Genomic DNA, 15893 nt, shown 5'->3' on the forward strand with positions numbered 1-15893 from the left:
TTCCAGGTATTCCTCCACGGTCCCTTGCTGCCTCCTTGCCTTGCCCTGGCCCTCATGAGCATCCTGTCAGGTGATGAGGTTGGCAGGGTTGAGGAGGGGGTTGACCCACTTCAGGCTCTGTACTGTGAGCCCTGGGGAGCACCCTATCCAGTTCATCATAGAAAAGGCACGTATGACAATCCCATCCGGAATGAATGTTGGAGTCTTTTTGCTCTCTGGTACAGGAGCCTCAGGTGCTTCATGTGTTCCTAGCATTGGGCTGGAGTCCAGAGAATACCCACTTACTCCAGCCTCTGTAACATTTCCTGGTACAGGAGAAGTTGTGGAGGATGGTATTCTCTGACCACACATGGATCAAGACTGCTGTGTGCTTGGCAGATCAAGTGGCTGCTCTCGGAACATTATCCATGGTCACCTGTACTGATCAAAGGAGTGCAGTGAAAAATCGTTCTCAAGTGGTCAGCACAACTTGATACTAGTGGTGACAGCAGGGCAACAGGGACCTTTTATAGACGTGGGTAAAGGTTAGGCAGAAAAGGGTTCACTGCATTGTGGGAATGAGGCTGGAGGACCACTGACAATTTTTCTTCTTCGAATGCTTGTTCATGTCCATTGCATTGTAGGTGTGTGTGCTCGCCACATGCACTGGTACCAGAAGTTTTTCCCTCAGTGGTATCCATAGGGGACCAGCTCAGGCGCCCTCTGGAGTGGCGCGTGTATGCACCGGTATAAGGGACGCCATCGGCTCCCCCTCCCTCAGTCCCTTCTTACCACCAGTGATGGTGCTGGAATGTCTCCTTGCCTTGGCAAGCTTACTCCTCTCAACTGTGCCTAGTTGTGAACTTTTTGTATATAGTTGTTAAAAACTTTGATAGTTTTATAGTTCCCTTAGTGTAGAGTTAGTGATAGTTTGTTAGTCCCAAATGGGACTTAGCCTAGGGACGGGCATACCCCGGTGACTGCTGCAAGAAGCCCATGCCAGTCAGTGATCACCATAGAAGCTGTCTGAAGTGTTTAGGGGAAACCCACATTAGCAACAAGTGTCGCATCTGCAAGAGCTTCTTCCGCAGATCAAAAAGGAGCGGGACATTAATCTCCACTACTTATGGAGTTGGCCATTGCACCGGCCTCAGACCCGACCAGATCGGACAATGCTCCTAGCACCGTGGCCTCAGTGTGGAGTGCGCTGCTGACACCGCCCTGGCAGGCCTTGCCAGCATTGGTTCAGCACACTCATGGACCTGGCAGTGGCAGCCCCGTGGCCACGTCCCAGCTGCTCGGATCTACTCTCGCGGGATCACGGTCGGCTCCAAACCTTGCCTCTTTCCACCTCACAGCTTGGATGCTGTGTGGCTGAATCCAGAGGAACAGGCCTGCTCTAATCAGGTACAGCAGGTTCTCTTGGAAAGCAGAAAGCCCTCCACTAGAGTGACTTATCTGGAAAAGTGGAAGCGTTTCTCCTGCTAGGTGTTGGAGCGCAACATCTCCCTGACCCAGTCGTCTCTGCAGTCCATCCTGGATTACCTGTTCTACATAAAGCACCAGGGCCTCGCCTTCTCTTCGATCAAGGTGCACTTGGTAGCCATATCGACCTTCCATCCTCGCATCCAGTGTAAGGCGGTATTCTCGCATGAGATGTTGATCAGGTTCCTGAAGGGCCTTGAAACGCTCTTTCTGCTGATCTGGGACCAGGTTTCCCAATAGGACCTCAACCTTGTCCTCTCCAGGCACACGGGTCCGCCCTTTGAGTCCATGGCTTCTTGTTCCCTTTCCCACCTGTTGTGGAAGGTTGCATTCTTTGTAGCGGTTACCTTGGCGAGGCGTGTCTCTGAGTTTAAAGCCCTCACTTCGAAGCCCCTGTACACTGTATTTTACAAAGACGAGGTCCAGCTGTGGCCCCGTCCAGCTTTTCTGCTTAAGGTAGTGTCTTACTTCCATGTCAACCAGGATATCTTCCTCCCAGTGCTCTGTCTGAAGCCTCATTCGACCAAAGAGGAGAGATGGCTGCACACTCTGGATGTCAAGCATGTCCTGGCATTCTACCCTTCCACAGATCGACCCAGCTCTTTATCGTGATAGCTGACAGGATGAAGGGCCTTCCGGTGTCCTCTCAGAGAATTTCAAATTGGATCACCACCTGCATCCATACATGTTACGAGTTGGCTCAGGCTGTGCCTCCACTAATAGTGAAGACCCATTTGACTAGGGCATAGGCGTCTTCGGCTGCCTTCCTGGTGCATGTCTCTATCCAGGATATATGCAGGGCCATGACGTGGTCTTGAGTACACACATTCACGATGCATTACGCCATCACTCAGCAGGCCAGAGATTATGCTGGCTTCAGCAGAGCTGCGTTGCAATCAACACATCCATGAACTCCTACCCACTTCCAGTGGTACTGCTTGGGAATCACCTATAATGGAATGGACATGAGCAAGCACTCGAAGAAGAAAAGACAGTTACCTTTTCGTAACCGTTGTTCTTTGAGATGTTTTGCTCATGTCCATTCCATGACCCACCCTCCTTCCCCACTGTCGGAGTTTCTGGCAAGACAGAACTGAGAGAGGGGGAGCCAGCAGCACCCCTTATACTGGTGCATACACGCACCACTCCAGAGGGTGCCAGAGCTGGTCCCCTATGGATACCACTGAGGGGAAAACTCCTGGCACCAGTGCATGTGACAAACATACTCACCTACAATGGAATGGACAGAAGCAACACATCTCGAAGAACAACAGTTACAAAAAGGTAACTGTCTTTTCTTCCTCCTCCTTATAACAACCTTTTATGTACTTGAAAACTATTATCATGTCCCCTCTCAGTCTTCTCTTCTCCAGACTAAACAAACCCAGTTTTTTCAATCTTCCCTCAAAGGTACTGTTTTCTAGACCTTTAATAATTGTGTAGCTCTTCTCTGGACTTTCTCCAATTTGTCCACATCTTTCCTGAAATGTGGCACCTAGAACTGGACACACTACTCCAGTTGAGGCCTAATCAGTGTGGAGTAGAGTGGGAAAATTACTTCTTGTGTCTTACTTACAACTCTCCTGCTAATACATCCCAAAATGATATTTCCTTTTTTTCCCCAACAGTGCTGCACTGTTGACTCATATTTAGCTTGTGATCCACTATGACTCCCATCCTAGGCAGTCATTTCCCATTTTGTATGTGTGCAACTGATTGTTCCTTCCTAAGTGGAGTACTTTGCATTTGTCCTTATTGAATTTCATCCTATATACTTTCAGACCATTTCTCCAGTTTGTCCAGATCATTTTGAATTTTAATACTATCCTCCAAAGCATTTGCAACTCCTCCGAGTTTGGTATCATCCACAAACTTTATAAGTGTACTCTCTATGCTATTATCTGTGCATATAAATGTCTCAGCATGAATATGAACTTGCATTACAATGAGTATTTCTCTTTATATATCACTTAGAAGAATAAGGCACATATGCTCATCATTAGCATTATTGTACCTCTCCCAGCAGGACTACATGTTTATGGGCCAGATTGTAATCCTGTTATTCACACAGAGTAGTACTTCACTCCACATGTGGTCCCATTTACTTAATAGTACTACTTGTGGAGTCACATAGTACTCATGGTGAATAATAGTATCACACTCTGGCACAATTTCATAATTAAAATAAGTTTATACTGAAAAGATTGTGTTCTGCCTTACAGGTTCAAAGCTTGTGGAAACTCTTTTACACTTTGGAGCTTCCCTTGATAAAAATTTTGGCAGGTGAGAAGATGAGTGAAAAATAAGGTGGTTCACCATTTTTTTCAGACAGCATTTTCTAGTATGATTTATAATGCTTAATAGTTAAATAGAACATTGCACCTTTAAAGTGCTATATAATCATCATATCATCCTCACAACACTTCTCTAATGCTATTTTCCTCATTTTACAGATGGAGAAACAGAGCTTAAGACCAAAACTGTCAAACTTGGGTGCCTAAAGATAGGCACTCAAATCCATATTTAGGTACCTAGAAAAGCATACCTCTGAAAATCAAGCCATTTTTCTGGGTACTTAAATATGGACATAGGTGCCTAATTCTGAACTTTGCACCCAAGTTTAATTTGTCCCTTGTGACTTACTCAGGGTCACATTGCAAGTCAATGGCAAAACTGGGAGTAGAACCCAGGAATTCCTGGTTCCCAAGGTGGTGCTTAGTCCATTATACAACACTATCTTTTAATATTATGGTTTGAATATAGTATTGATGCCTCTAAGGTTTTTTCAAAATTGTATTTTGTTCTCAGTTATATACTTATATTTACAGTGATGGAAACCCATAAAATACATGTGAATAAAGAAGAACTAAAAAGAACATCAGAGATTCTAGGGGTAAACTATTGTATTTCCTTTTTTGAAATTGTGCAACATATAGTGCAGTGGTTCCCAAACTTGTTCCACCGCTTGTACAGGGAAAGCCACTGGCCTGGCCCGCGAGGGGCTTTCCCTGCACAAGCAGCGGAACAAGTTTGGGAACCACTGATATAATGTAAGACCCCATCCCCCATTGACAGGGAGAGGACAAGATTATAGTTAGAAAATTATTTTAATGTTCATTTCCATTTGGACTTTGTAATATGTTCTACAATTAACAGTCTTGTAGCCCATAGACTTTTGTTATATGAAAGTTCAAATATAATTTTGGGTCCTCTGATATATTGTAACTAATGATGAGTTGGGATAACTTTAAATTTATTTATAAAAGCAAGACATAGACCTATTTACCAAAACCCTTTATAAGTCAGACAGTTTATTGTTTTATGTGTACATTGGTTTTCTGATTTGAGTGTCCATTCACCAGACCTCTTTGTTCCTATCTTTGTTCTTATCTTTTAGTATTCCTGCTTTTGAAGTAATACTTTTGGAAGACGGTATAACAAAGCCTTATAGGGTCAGATTTGACCACCAAAACAAGTATTTTCATAGGTTTACCTCCACATAGGAATTGCCATACTGCAGTATTGCCATCTCCAAAATTAAAAAAAAAATCATGTCAACTCCCTGTCTTCCAAAATCATGAGATTTAAAAATAAATATTGTGTGTTTTAGTCTTTGATTTTTTGAATTCCCCTTGCCCAACCTTACTGTAGGTGTGTGACACTTAGTGTTGACAACTCTCCCAAATTAATGAATGACAGTGATTTTAGCTCCTGTTGCCCGAGGGTGCGGAGTTCCAGCTTCTCCCCAAAACCACAACATTCTAATTTTATTAAATCTCCCACCCTCACATCTGCCCATCCCCTGCAGTTGAGCAATTAATTCTGCCCTTCATTCCCCACATCAGTTCTGCTCCCTGATCTCACCTCGGTTTCTTCTGTAGCCTCGGGTTTTTCAGCGCCCTCTCTCAAGCCTGGTGTGTGTGTGTGTGTGTGTGTGTGTGTGTGTCCCCACAGGGCCTTTCCTACTCCCCTTATTCCCCTCTTACTAGGCCTGGTGTTGCAGCCAGGAAGGTGAGAGGATGGGGGAATATTAGGGAGTAGACTGACCCAGAGTTCGCAGGAGGGGCAAGGGGAAGAGGGAGCAGAACCATCCTGAGCTGCCAGGATGTTTCTCCTCTTTCCTCCCCACCTCCTCTCCTGTGAGAATGGCCTCAGCTGCTCCCTCTACTCTACCCCTCCAAAATTAGATTCCCCTGGCACCCGAGGGAAGGGGAAAGAGAGATATGGCTAACTCCTGCAGCAGCTCTGATTGGAGGGTGGGGAAGTGGGTGATGGCAGCCAGTCAGAGGGTGTTTTCCTCCCAGTCAGGACTGAAATTTGCTAGAGGGCTGGCGCTTCTTGCATCATAGTGAGACTGACTCCAGTCTCAGCCAAAAGCATGTTACTTGTGAGAAAATCGCAAGAGTTGGTAGACCTTATACTGGATCAGACCTGAGATCCAGCTGGTCCAGTATCCTGTCTGACAGTGGTCAGTACCAGATATTTCAGAGGAAGGTGTAAAATCCCTGCAATGGGCAGATGTGGGATATTCTGTCATATAGCTTCTCTCCACATTCATCACAAATGGGTAATGCCTGTGGAATTTGGAGGTGGTCCAGTGTTGTTGCTGGAGGTTCCAGGACTAAGCCCTGCCCTTCAACTCAAGCCACTAGAATTTCTGCCTCTGGCAGTGGAACAAGTTGGTGGTTCAATTTCTCCTCACCACTTTGTTGTATAATTGTAATTTTTGCTTGTTTTAATGCAGTGGTGACTTCCTTTCAATTTCTCCCTTTGCTTTATCTCTCAAGAATTGAGGAATCACTGGAGTTTTGAGTTTCTAGCCCTCTGGTTTCTCCAGTGCAGCCACTTCTCTTGTGGGTTCCCTCTGCCTCTCACCATAGCAGCAGTAAAGCCCTGCAAGCATCAGGCTAAGTCTAAGAGTTTCTATAGGGAGCTTTGAGGAGCTTCAGAGATCAAGTTATGTCTTCCTGCTGCAAGCTGCTGACCCTTCCTTTGCCAGCGCAATGGGCTCTGAGTCATTTAGGCATGCGGAGTCCTAGACCACCACCCAAAGCAATGACTCCACTGTAGGAAGGTTTGATGTATGAGGATTCCCAGGGAGAGGAAAACTCCTCACAGCTTTCTTTTGGGCAAGTGTTGCAGACTCCAGAGACTCCAAGTTCCAAAAAGCAAGTGTCCCCTTCATAAGGCAGCAACGCATATTGTTAACGAGCAAGTAGTGTAAAAATAAGGATATAAAGTCTTGCTCTTTTGCCTTCTCACCGTGAGGGAGTGTTTGCTGGGGCTTTCGTCATACGCAGAAGCTCTCACTGTGCTCTGTATCAGGCTCACTGCTCCTCCCCCCCCCCGCCCAATATCTGGGTATGCAGAGAAGTCTGTTACACTGTAGTCTGATGCAGAACTTCATAGGAGTAATGGGAATTATGTCTGTCTGGCTTTCAGCCCATGTAAGCTGATAGGTAGGGAAAAGGGCTCAAAGTCTATTAGGTGAACATACGAACAGCCTTACTGGGTCAGACCAGAGGTTCATCTAGCCCAGTATTCTGTCTTCCGACAGTGGCCAATGCCAGGTGCTTCAGAGGGAATGAACAGAACAGGTAATCATCAAGTGATCCGTTCCCTGTCACCCATTCCCACCTTCTGACAAACAGAGGTTAGATACACCATCCCTGCCCATCCTGGCTAATAGCCATTGATGGTCCTATCCTCCATACATTTATCTAGTTCTTTTTTGAACCCTGTTATAGTCTTGGTCTTCACAACATCCTCTGACAAAGAGTTCCACAGGTTGACTGTGCGTGTGTGAAGAAATACTTCCTTTTGTTTTAAATCTGCTGCCTATTAATTTCATTTGATGACGCCTAGTTCTTGTGTTATGAGAAGCAGTAAATAACACTTCCTTATTTACTTTCTCCACAGAAGTCATGATTTTATAGACCTCAATCATATCCCCCTTACTTGTCTCTTTTCCAAGCTGAAAAGTCCCAGTCTTATTAATCTCTCCTCATGTGGAAGCCGTTCTATGCCCCTAATCATTTTTGTTCCCCTTTTCTGAACCTTTCCAATATATCTATTTTGAGATGGGGTGACCACATCTGCACACAATATTCAAGATGTGGGCATACCATGGATTTGTATAGAGGCAATATGATATTTTATGTCTGATAATCTATCCCTTTCTTAATGATTTCCAACATTCTGTTCGCTTTTTTGACTGCGTTGCACATTGAGTGGATGTTTTCAGAGGACTAGCCACAATGACTCCCAAGATCTCTTTCTTGAGTGGTAACAGCTAATTTAGACCCTATCATTTTATATGTATAGTTGGGATTATGTTTTCCAATGTGCAATACTTTGCATTTATCAACATTGAATTTAATCTGCCATTTTGTTGCCCAGTCACCCAGTTTTGAGAGATCCTTTTGTAGCTCTTCGCAGTCTGCCTGGGACTTAACTATCTTGAGCAGTTTTGTATCATCTGTAAATTTTGCCACTTCACTTTTTACCCCCTTTTCCAGATAATTTATGAATATGTTGAATAGGACTGGGCCCAGTACAGACCACTGGGGGACACCACTAATTACCTCTCTCCATTCTGAAAACTGACTATTTATTCCTACCCTTTGTTTCCTATCTTTTAACCAGTTTCCAATCCCTTTGAGACCTTTCCCTGATCCCTATCCTACCTTCCTGGTTTCTCCCCTCTAGGTTTTCCAGGCCAAATGCATCTCCCTTCTCCCAGGGAGTGACTGGGGACATTCCCAGCAGTCCCCCTCTGCTGCCAATTTCCTGACTTTATTATCCTAGTCCAGCTCTTTCCCCCTCAGCTGGGCTTCCTCATTCAGTCAGGGGATTGCTTAGCCACCTGATTCCTCCTAGCTATGGCCCGTTGGGTTAATTAGCCCCCTTCTCAGTCTGCATTAACCCTTTCAAGGCAAATGTGGGGTGAACACCCCTTCACAGGGACTTAAACATATATTTGCCTTAAGGTTAGGCAATATAATTTAAAGTTGTAGTTTTAATGCTAATAATTGGTGGTTGAAGAGTTTTTACAGCTTTGGAAGAACTTTTCTGTGGCTTGAGTTGAAGGGTGGAGATTAGTCTTGAAGTCTCCAAAAACAACATAAAATCACTTCCAAAGTCCACAGGCATTACTTCTTTGTGATGAATCAGAAGAGATACTGATAATTTTGTTTCTGTTATCAGGTAAAATATTTCTCAGTTTGCCTCCATATTAGGGTTCATCCTGTTCTATAGAGATTAGTTTAAGCCCTGCACCATGAGATTTAATATCACTTACAATTTTTCATCAGTAATTATATCTCTGGATATTCTTGTTATCCATATAAATATCCAGTCTCTTTTTGAATGTTGCAAAGTTTTTGGCCTCAGCAATTTCCTGTGACAATGAGTTCCACAGTCTTATTGCACAATGTATGAAAAAAGTATCTTTATCAATTTTGAATTTCCTACACTTTTTTAATTTCATAGACTCTTTTGTTCTTGTGTTGCAAGGCAATGAGAAAGAGAAGAGAAGTTCCTGATCTACCTTCTTTATACTATTCATTATTTCATATACTTTATCTTGTCCCCTCCCATTTGTCTTCTTTCTAAGGTAAACAATTCCAGTTTTTTTCAATTTCTTCATATGAGAGTTTTTCCATTACATTGATCATTTTTATTGCCCTTCTGTGAGCATGTTCTAATTCTGTAATATCCTTTTTTAGATGAGGTGATAAGTGCTGCAACAGAGAATTGTGGATTCGGCCACACCATTGATTCATATAATGGAATTGTAATATTTTCTGTATTATTCTCCATCTTATTTCTTATGCATCCTAAAATCTTGTTTACTTTTTTGACTGCCACTGCACATTCTGCAGAGGTCTTCTTGGAGCAGTCCACATAATAATGCCCAGGTCCCTTTCCTGAGTTGATACAATTAATTTAGAAATTTGTAAAGTGCATGAGTAGTTTTAATTTTTCCCTCCAATGTGCATTCCTTTGCATTTATCAACACTGAACTTCATTTGCCATCATGTTTCCCATTCACCTACACGGTGTAGATCTCTAAAGTTCTTCACAGTCCTTTCTGGTCCTGACTAACCTGAATAACTTGGTCCACTGCAAATTTTGCTAGTCACTAAGCATTACTCAGCCCCTTTCCAAATCTTTAATAATTATGTTAAACTAAACATAGATAGCCAACAATGGTGACACATACAGTGATCAAATTGCAAGTAAGTAAAAATAGTCCTGAATGCTTGTTAAATTAGACTGTAACTGTAAATTGAACAAAGTAGTGCAAGTGGAATAATTATGATGTACCAATTTTATAGTTGCGATTGAAAGAGCTTGAGCAGGAAGCCCATCGAGCTGCTGGACAACAATTCCTATTGACCAGCAGTAGTCAGCTGAGAGAGGTACTGTTTAGATTGCTACTTTTCTTTAAATTATTAACACTAAAAATATTATTCATGGAGAGGGATTATAAAGCAGTAATGCTCAAAACTTTGGAAATCTTGTCCTTATTGTACTAGTTATATCATTTTATGATGATGATGGAGGATATGTCATCAGCTTTCTCACAAACATAGCGTTGCCCCTTTTTGACCTGAGCAAAGTTTGGGGCCCTGGGGATGTTCCAGCTGGAAGAAGAAACTGATGGAGTCTGGTATTTTCTTTCATGAAGTCTTGTTTATTTTTTAACAAGGAATGTACAAAGTCCTGTGTCTCTGAATGCAGAAGGAACCAAGAACAAAAGGAGCAATTTCTTAGCTTAAGTCCCTAAGCCTTGTTAGCCAACACCAGATCCAAATGCTCTTTCACTAGCTTTTTCCAGCATCATACCGTGCTTCCAACCTCCAAACTGGCTTTCTTGTCTTTCCCTCTCTCTCTCTTCTTGTCTGTTCTCTGTTTCTGTGTGATCTGCCTGCACACACACGCACAACCACATACCCCCAAAAAATATTCAGCTGAAAGTTCCTATGCAGGTTCACCATGCACCATTTGTCTTAGGTGGGGGGTTATTCTTTCTGTCATGTTAACTGAAGGGTGAGTTCACATTTGTCAATCTCAACGGGGTTTTAACTCAACCCATAACAAGGTTTCACCCAGGTCATGGCAATAGCAATGCATTTGACTCCTCTGTTTTAGGCATCTTTAAAATTATAGAAAAAGCCTGTTTGCTTTTGATAAATACAACAATTTTACAAATATCTAACAATTTTTCCTCATTTTGTTCCCTCTTTGCTACAGTATGCTTTTTGTTTTCTATAGAGTTAAAAGCCAGATGCACAATAGCAATGCTCCATTATGTTTCAATTTTCAAAAATTCCCATCACCTTGAAATATATATTTTTTGTTAATATAGGTACTGTTCGAAAAACTAAAGCTCCATATGCTGTGTGAGAAAGTTCCCAGAACTGAGATGCAGCATCTCCAATCCACTTCTGAAGTTGTGGTGAGAACTGAAAGGTTTTTTAAACATATACCTAGTTTAGAATTTGCTAGCATAATAAACTCGTAAGTATTTATTTGTTGTTTTTAAGTTTTAAACTTGATTCACATTTACAATCCGGTTTACTTAGTTCAGAAATTCTCAAACTTTTTCATATGATGGAGAGAGATGTCTTATGGATGAACTCACTGCTATTCATGATCAAATAACATCCCTGTGGCTTCTACAGCAATAATGTAAGAAAAAGTAATATTAAGAAAGTTTAGTGTATTTCTAGCTGTCTTTTGATGCAATTTAAAATCTGGAAACCAGGAGGAGAGCTGGCAGCCAGCTTTCCAGGCAGCTTTCTGCTGACTACCAGTAAGTATTCTTGGGAATTGCCTCTGGACATTGGGGTCCCTTGTCTTAGTTTAGTTCTATGGCTATGATGTGTCTGGTACATTTGGCTAACTGTATGCATGAAAGGCTGGGAAGGTGAGAAAAATTGATGGCATAACTTGGAAAAATGACATAGTAGAGAGACATTTAATGGAATGAAGTTGGAAAGACAAAAATATAGACAGGCTTGGAAGGATTAGAATTTATTCAGTAAATGTTGGTAAACATCAATTACAACATCCACACACGAACAAATGAAAAAAATATTTCCATCGATAATAGAAATGTACATATAGGCAAAGTAAGAAAAATGCTGCTTGTGAACTTAGTTTGATTTAAGGATTTACTTTGTATATTTTGACATATAATGTTAACAATTTGTGTTATAATAGTTATGAAGCTTTAACTTTTTGAATCTCAACGTCTATTGTTATTAAACAATCCTGATCTCCCTTTTTCTTATCCCTCCTTAATTTCCTGCAACTGTGAAAATTTAAATTGATAAAACAGAAAAAATACTTAAAAATAAACATAGATATTATCCGTTGAAACTATAAAAAAAAAATCAAATGATGGAGGCTCAGGTAGAGCACACAGTGCAGTGCAAGAAAGAGAAAAGACTAACTGGATAGAAAGAGATGGTAAGGAAAAATTACATCAAAATCTATTGTAGGAAGGATAAGAAAAAGTGAACTCAGGAACAGAAAAAAGTTGTAGCAAAAATGAGAAACACGGTAAATTACATTTAAAAAAATATTAAGTAGAAAGCTTATTACAAATAAATATTGTACATAAGAAACCATGCACAACTGTTCAATGCTCTCATTTTACAGGTGTGTAACCTTGGGAGCCTGTTATTACATTGATGGTTTTCATCCTTGTTATTTTCAGTAATGATAGTGAGAGTTTATAGGAATACAATTTTATTGATTGTTGCATCAATAGACTTGTCATCTGCTTAAACATTTTTCTTCACTTTCTGAATCGTCATGATCTCATTTTAGTTTTCTTGTGCCAGAAATTAAAGAGAATTTTTGTCCAATGTAGATACTGTTTATCAAGAATAAAAAGGCTAGTGAAGAACTCAGTTGCTCCTGGTATTTGCCGGCTTAATATAGAAAAGATTCTGATTATAATTCTATTTAGCTGCTACAAAGTTTTTCAGGGATAATGGAGTATTCTCTAGCTTTTTGGCTATGAAGTTATTAGAATTCCCCAGAACCTTACCTTGGTATTGCCGGGAAGATAGACCTAATGGCAGGTGTTTTCTCGCCTGTAGAAGGGACTCTCTTGAAGTTGGCAGTGGGCTGCCTAGGTATATTTTAACTTTCAGGATTCCTTCCTTTTTAAAAATATTTATTCCCAGGGACAGGCATTGGAACATACTATTAGGTAACAATACTCACAGGCACTCATGGAGGCAGTTCACTGGAGAGATTTTGGCACCAAAGTGCTCCCTATAGATAGATGTAGAGGTAATGTAGATAGATGGCTTGGAACTCTGCCAAAAGTTCAGTGTTTTGCCTCCATTTGGTAGAAGCACCTCACTCTACTGTCTCTGCCTGGTTTGATGAGAGAACCATCAGACTCGGATCTTGGAGACAGTCTGTTTCCTGCTTTTTCTGTCATCTCTCTTCATACTTCCACCTCGGAACACACAGACTGATCAACCTCAATGGTGGACCATTTAGGAGTAGGCAAGTGCAACTTGTTCATCACCTGTCTGCCAGTGTCTTCCTCTAGCTGCAGGCTGAACTATTAGCAGCGGCTATCTCATTAGTGGGGCAGCAGTTTTTGTTGGTCCCTCTCTGAAGATGGCTCAAACGTTCAGCCCTGCTAAGTGAACAGCTCTGTGGGATGACATTTGATGCCTGTGGCTGGAATAGGAATTACCATTTTTTTTTATGTACAGCCCTCTTTACATGAGGCCTTTTCACTAGGGCTGTCAATTAATTGCAGTTAACTCACACGATTAACTCAAAAAAATTAATCGTGATTAAAAAAATTAATTACGATTACTCAGTTTTAATCGCACTCTTAAACAATAGAATATCAATAGAAATTTAATAAATATTTTTGATATTTTTCTACATTTTCAAATATATTGATTTCAATTACAACACAGAATACAAAAAGTACAGTACTCACCTTGTATTATTTTTTATTACAAATATTTGCACTGTAAATATGAACTGAAAAATACAATTTCTCGTTTGTCATACAAGTACTGTACTGCAATCTCTTTATTATGAAAGTGTAACTTACGAATGTAGATTTTTTGTTTGTTTTGTTTTTGAGTGCAGTTATGTACAATGTAAAACTTGAGCCCACAGGTCCACTCAGTCCTACTTCTTGTTCAGCCAATTGCTAAGACAAACAAGTTTGTTTACATTTACGGAAGATAATGCTGCCCTGCTTCTTATTTACAATGTCAACTGAAAGTGAGAACAGGCATTCACATGGCACTTTTGTAGCCAGCGTTGCAAGGTATTAACGTGCCAGATATGCTAAACATTCATATGCCCCTTCATACTTCGGTCACCGTTCTAGAGGACATGCTTCCATGCTGATGATGCTCGTTAAAAAAATTAGTTAATTAAATTTGTGACTGAACTCCTTCGGGGAGAACCGTATGTCTCCTGCTCTGTTTTACCCACATTCTGCCATATATTTCATTTTATAGGAGTCTCAGATGATGACCCAGTACATGTTTGTTTTAAGAACACTTTCACTGTAGATTTGACAAAATGCAAAGAAGGTATCAATGTAAGATTTCGAAAGATAGCTACAGCACTCAACCCAAGGTTTAAGAACCCGAAGTACCTTCCAAAATCTGAGAGGGACGAGGTGTGGACCTTACTTTCAGAAGTCTTAAAAGAGCAACACTCCAATGCGGAAACTACAGAACCCGAATCACCAAAAAAGAAAATCAACCTTCTGCTGGTGGCATCTGACTCAGATGATGAAAATGAATGTCCGTCAGTCTGCACTGCTTTGGATTATTATCGAGCAGAACCCATCATCAGCATGTCCTCTAGAATGGTAGTTGAAGCATGAAGGGACATATGAATCTTTAGCGCTTCTTGCAACACCAGCTACAACAGTTCCATGTGAACGCCTTTTCTCACTTTCAGGTGACATTGTAAACAAGAAGCGGGCAGTATTATCTTCTGCAAATGTGTAAACAAACTTGTTTGTCTGAGCGATTCTCTGAACAAGAAGTAGAACTGAGTGGACTTGTAGGTCTAAAGTTTTACATTGTTTTATTTTTTGATGCAGTTTTTATATACATAATTCTACATTTGTAAATTAAACTTTCATGATAAAAAGATTGCACTACAGTACTTGTATTAGCTGAATTGAAAAATACTTTTTCTTTTGTTTTTTACAATGCAAATATTTGTAATAAAACATAAATATAAAGTGAGCACTGTACACTTTGTATTCTGTGTAGTAATTGAAATCAATATGTTTGAAAATGTAGAAAACATCCAAACATACTTAAATGGTATTCTATTATTGTTTAACAGTGCGATTAATTGCAATTAATTTTTTAAATCTTTTGACAGCCCTATTTTTCACCTGTTTCTTTGGCCTTTCATCAGCTCCAAGAATCTTCTTCAACCTTTTTTCGGGATGATTATTGCCTCCTTCAGAGACGAGGTATCTGCATTTTTCACCACTTGTATGATCTCTCCATCAGATCTCAGTGCAGAGAGAAGGTGATTTTGGGCTCACAGAGAGAGAGGTTCTTTGACAACATGAGTTTGTGAACAATTTAGGATGAGATTCTTTTATCCCATTCACAAGATTTGACACCTTGGGGCCAGGCTCTGCTCATTCTTTGAGAGTGTCTTACTTCTCTTAGAGCAACAAACATCAAGCAGCTACTTCAGACCCTACTGAGATCCAACTACAACAATTTGATAGGCGCTTGGTCTCCTAGGATTCAGATACAGTTTGACTCCTGTTTAGATATAGTTAAGTGAGCGATTCTTTACATGAGGCCTTTTCACCTGTTTCTTCTGTCAGTGTGGGATCACTTCACCTATTCAGTCCTTCAGTTCATGAAATGGAGCAGATATAGAAACCTGACCAAGGGAAATCTCTGTCTGAAATTCCTGAAGTCAGGATCACTATGAAAGCCTGCCTGGCCAATTTGTGGCACGTGGGTACACTTTCCTGTTAGGAAAAATGGTTCCTCTCTAGAATACAAGAGGAGCGATGTGGATAAGGGATAAACCATAAGATGCCTAGTGACCCTCGCAACTGCCACTGCCACTCTGAGTTAGTTTCTCAGACCTGAAGAAGAGCTCTGTGTAAGCGCAAAAGCTTGTCTCTCTCACCAAAAGTAGTTGGTCCAATAAAAGATACTACCTTATCCACCTTGTCTCTCCACTCTGAGTGACAGTTGCACAGCTGTAGCTTATGTAACAAAGTAGCACCCTAAACTGTCAGTTGAGAATGAAAGCCTTTTGGACATTTGATTGAGTGAAAAGTTGGAGTGTAGTACTTTCAGCTTTTGAATATATTCATGGGGAAACTCGACATTCAGAACTGTCTCCAAGGAAATGAGAACTGAACAACAATT

The 15893-nt window shown here is 41.0% G+C and overlaps 1 protein-coding gene across 1 annotated transcript in view; it reads left to right on the plus strand.

The window, feature by feature from the left end:
- Positions 1-15893, plus strand: part of POLN (DNA polymerase nu) — a 205173-nt gene that overhangs the window by 82987 nt on the left and 106293 nt on the right. The window contains exons 9-12 of the mRNA XM_065405742.1: positions 3687-3747; positions 4293-4357; positions 9804-9887; positions 10838-10927. Of these exons, the coding sequence (XP_065261814.1) occupies positions 3687-3747; positions 4293-4357; positions 9804-9887; positions 10838-10927 (300 nt within the window). The remainder of the gene's footprint in view (positions 1-3686; positions 3748-4292; positions 4358-9803; positions 9888-10837; positions 10928-15893) is intronic.

The sequence above is a fragment of the Emys orbicularis genome, chromosome 5 (genome assembly GCF_028017835.1).
Source record: "Emys orbicularis isolate rEmyOrb1 chromosome 5, rEmyOrb1.hap1, whole genome shotgun sequence".
NCBI classification, from domain to species: domain Eukaryota; kingdom Metazoa; phylum Chordata; order Testudines; family Emydidae; genus Emys; species Emys orbicularis.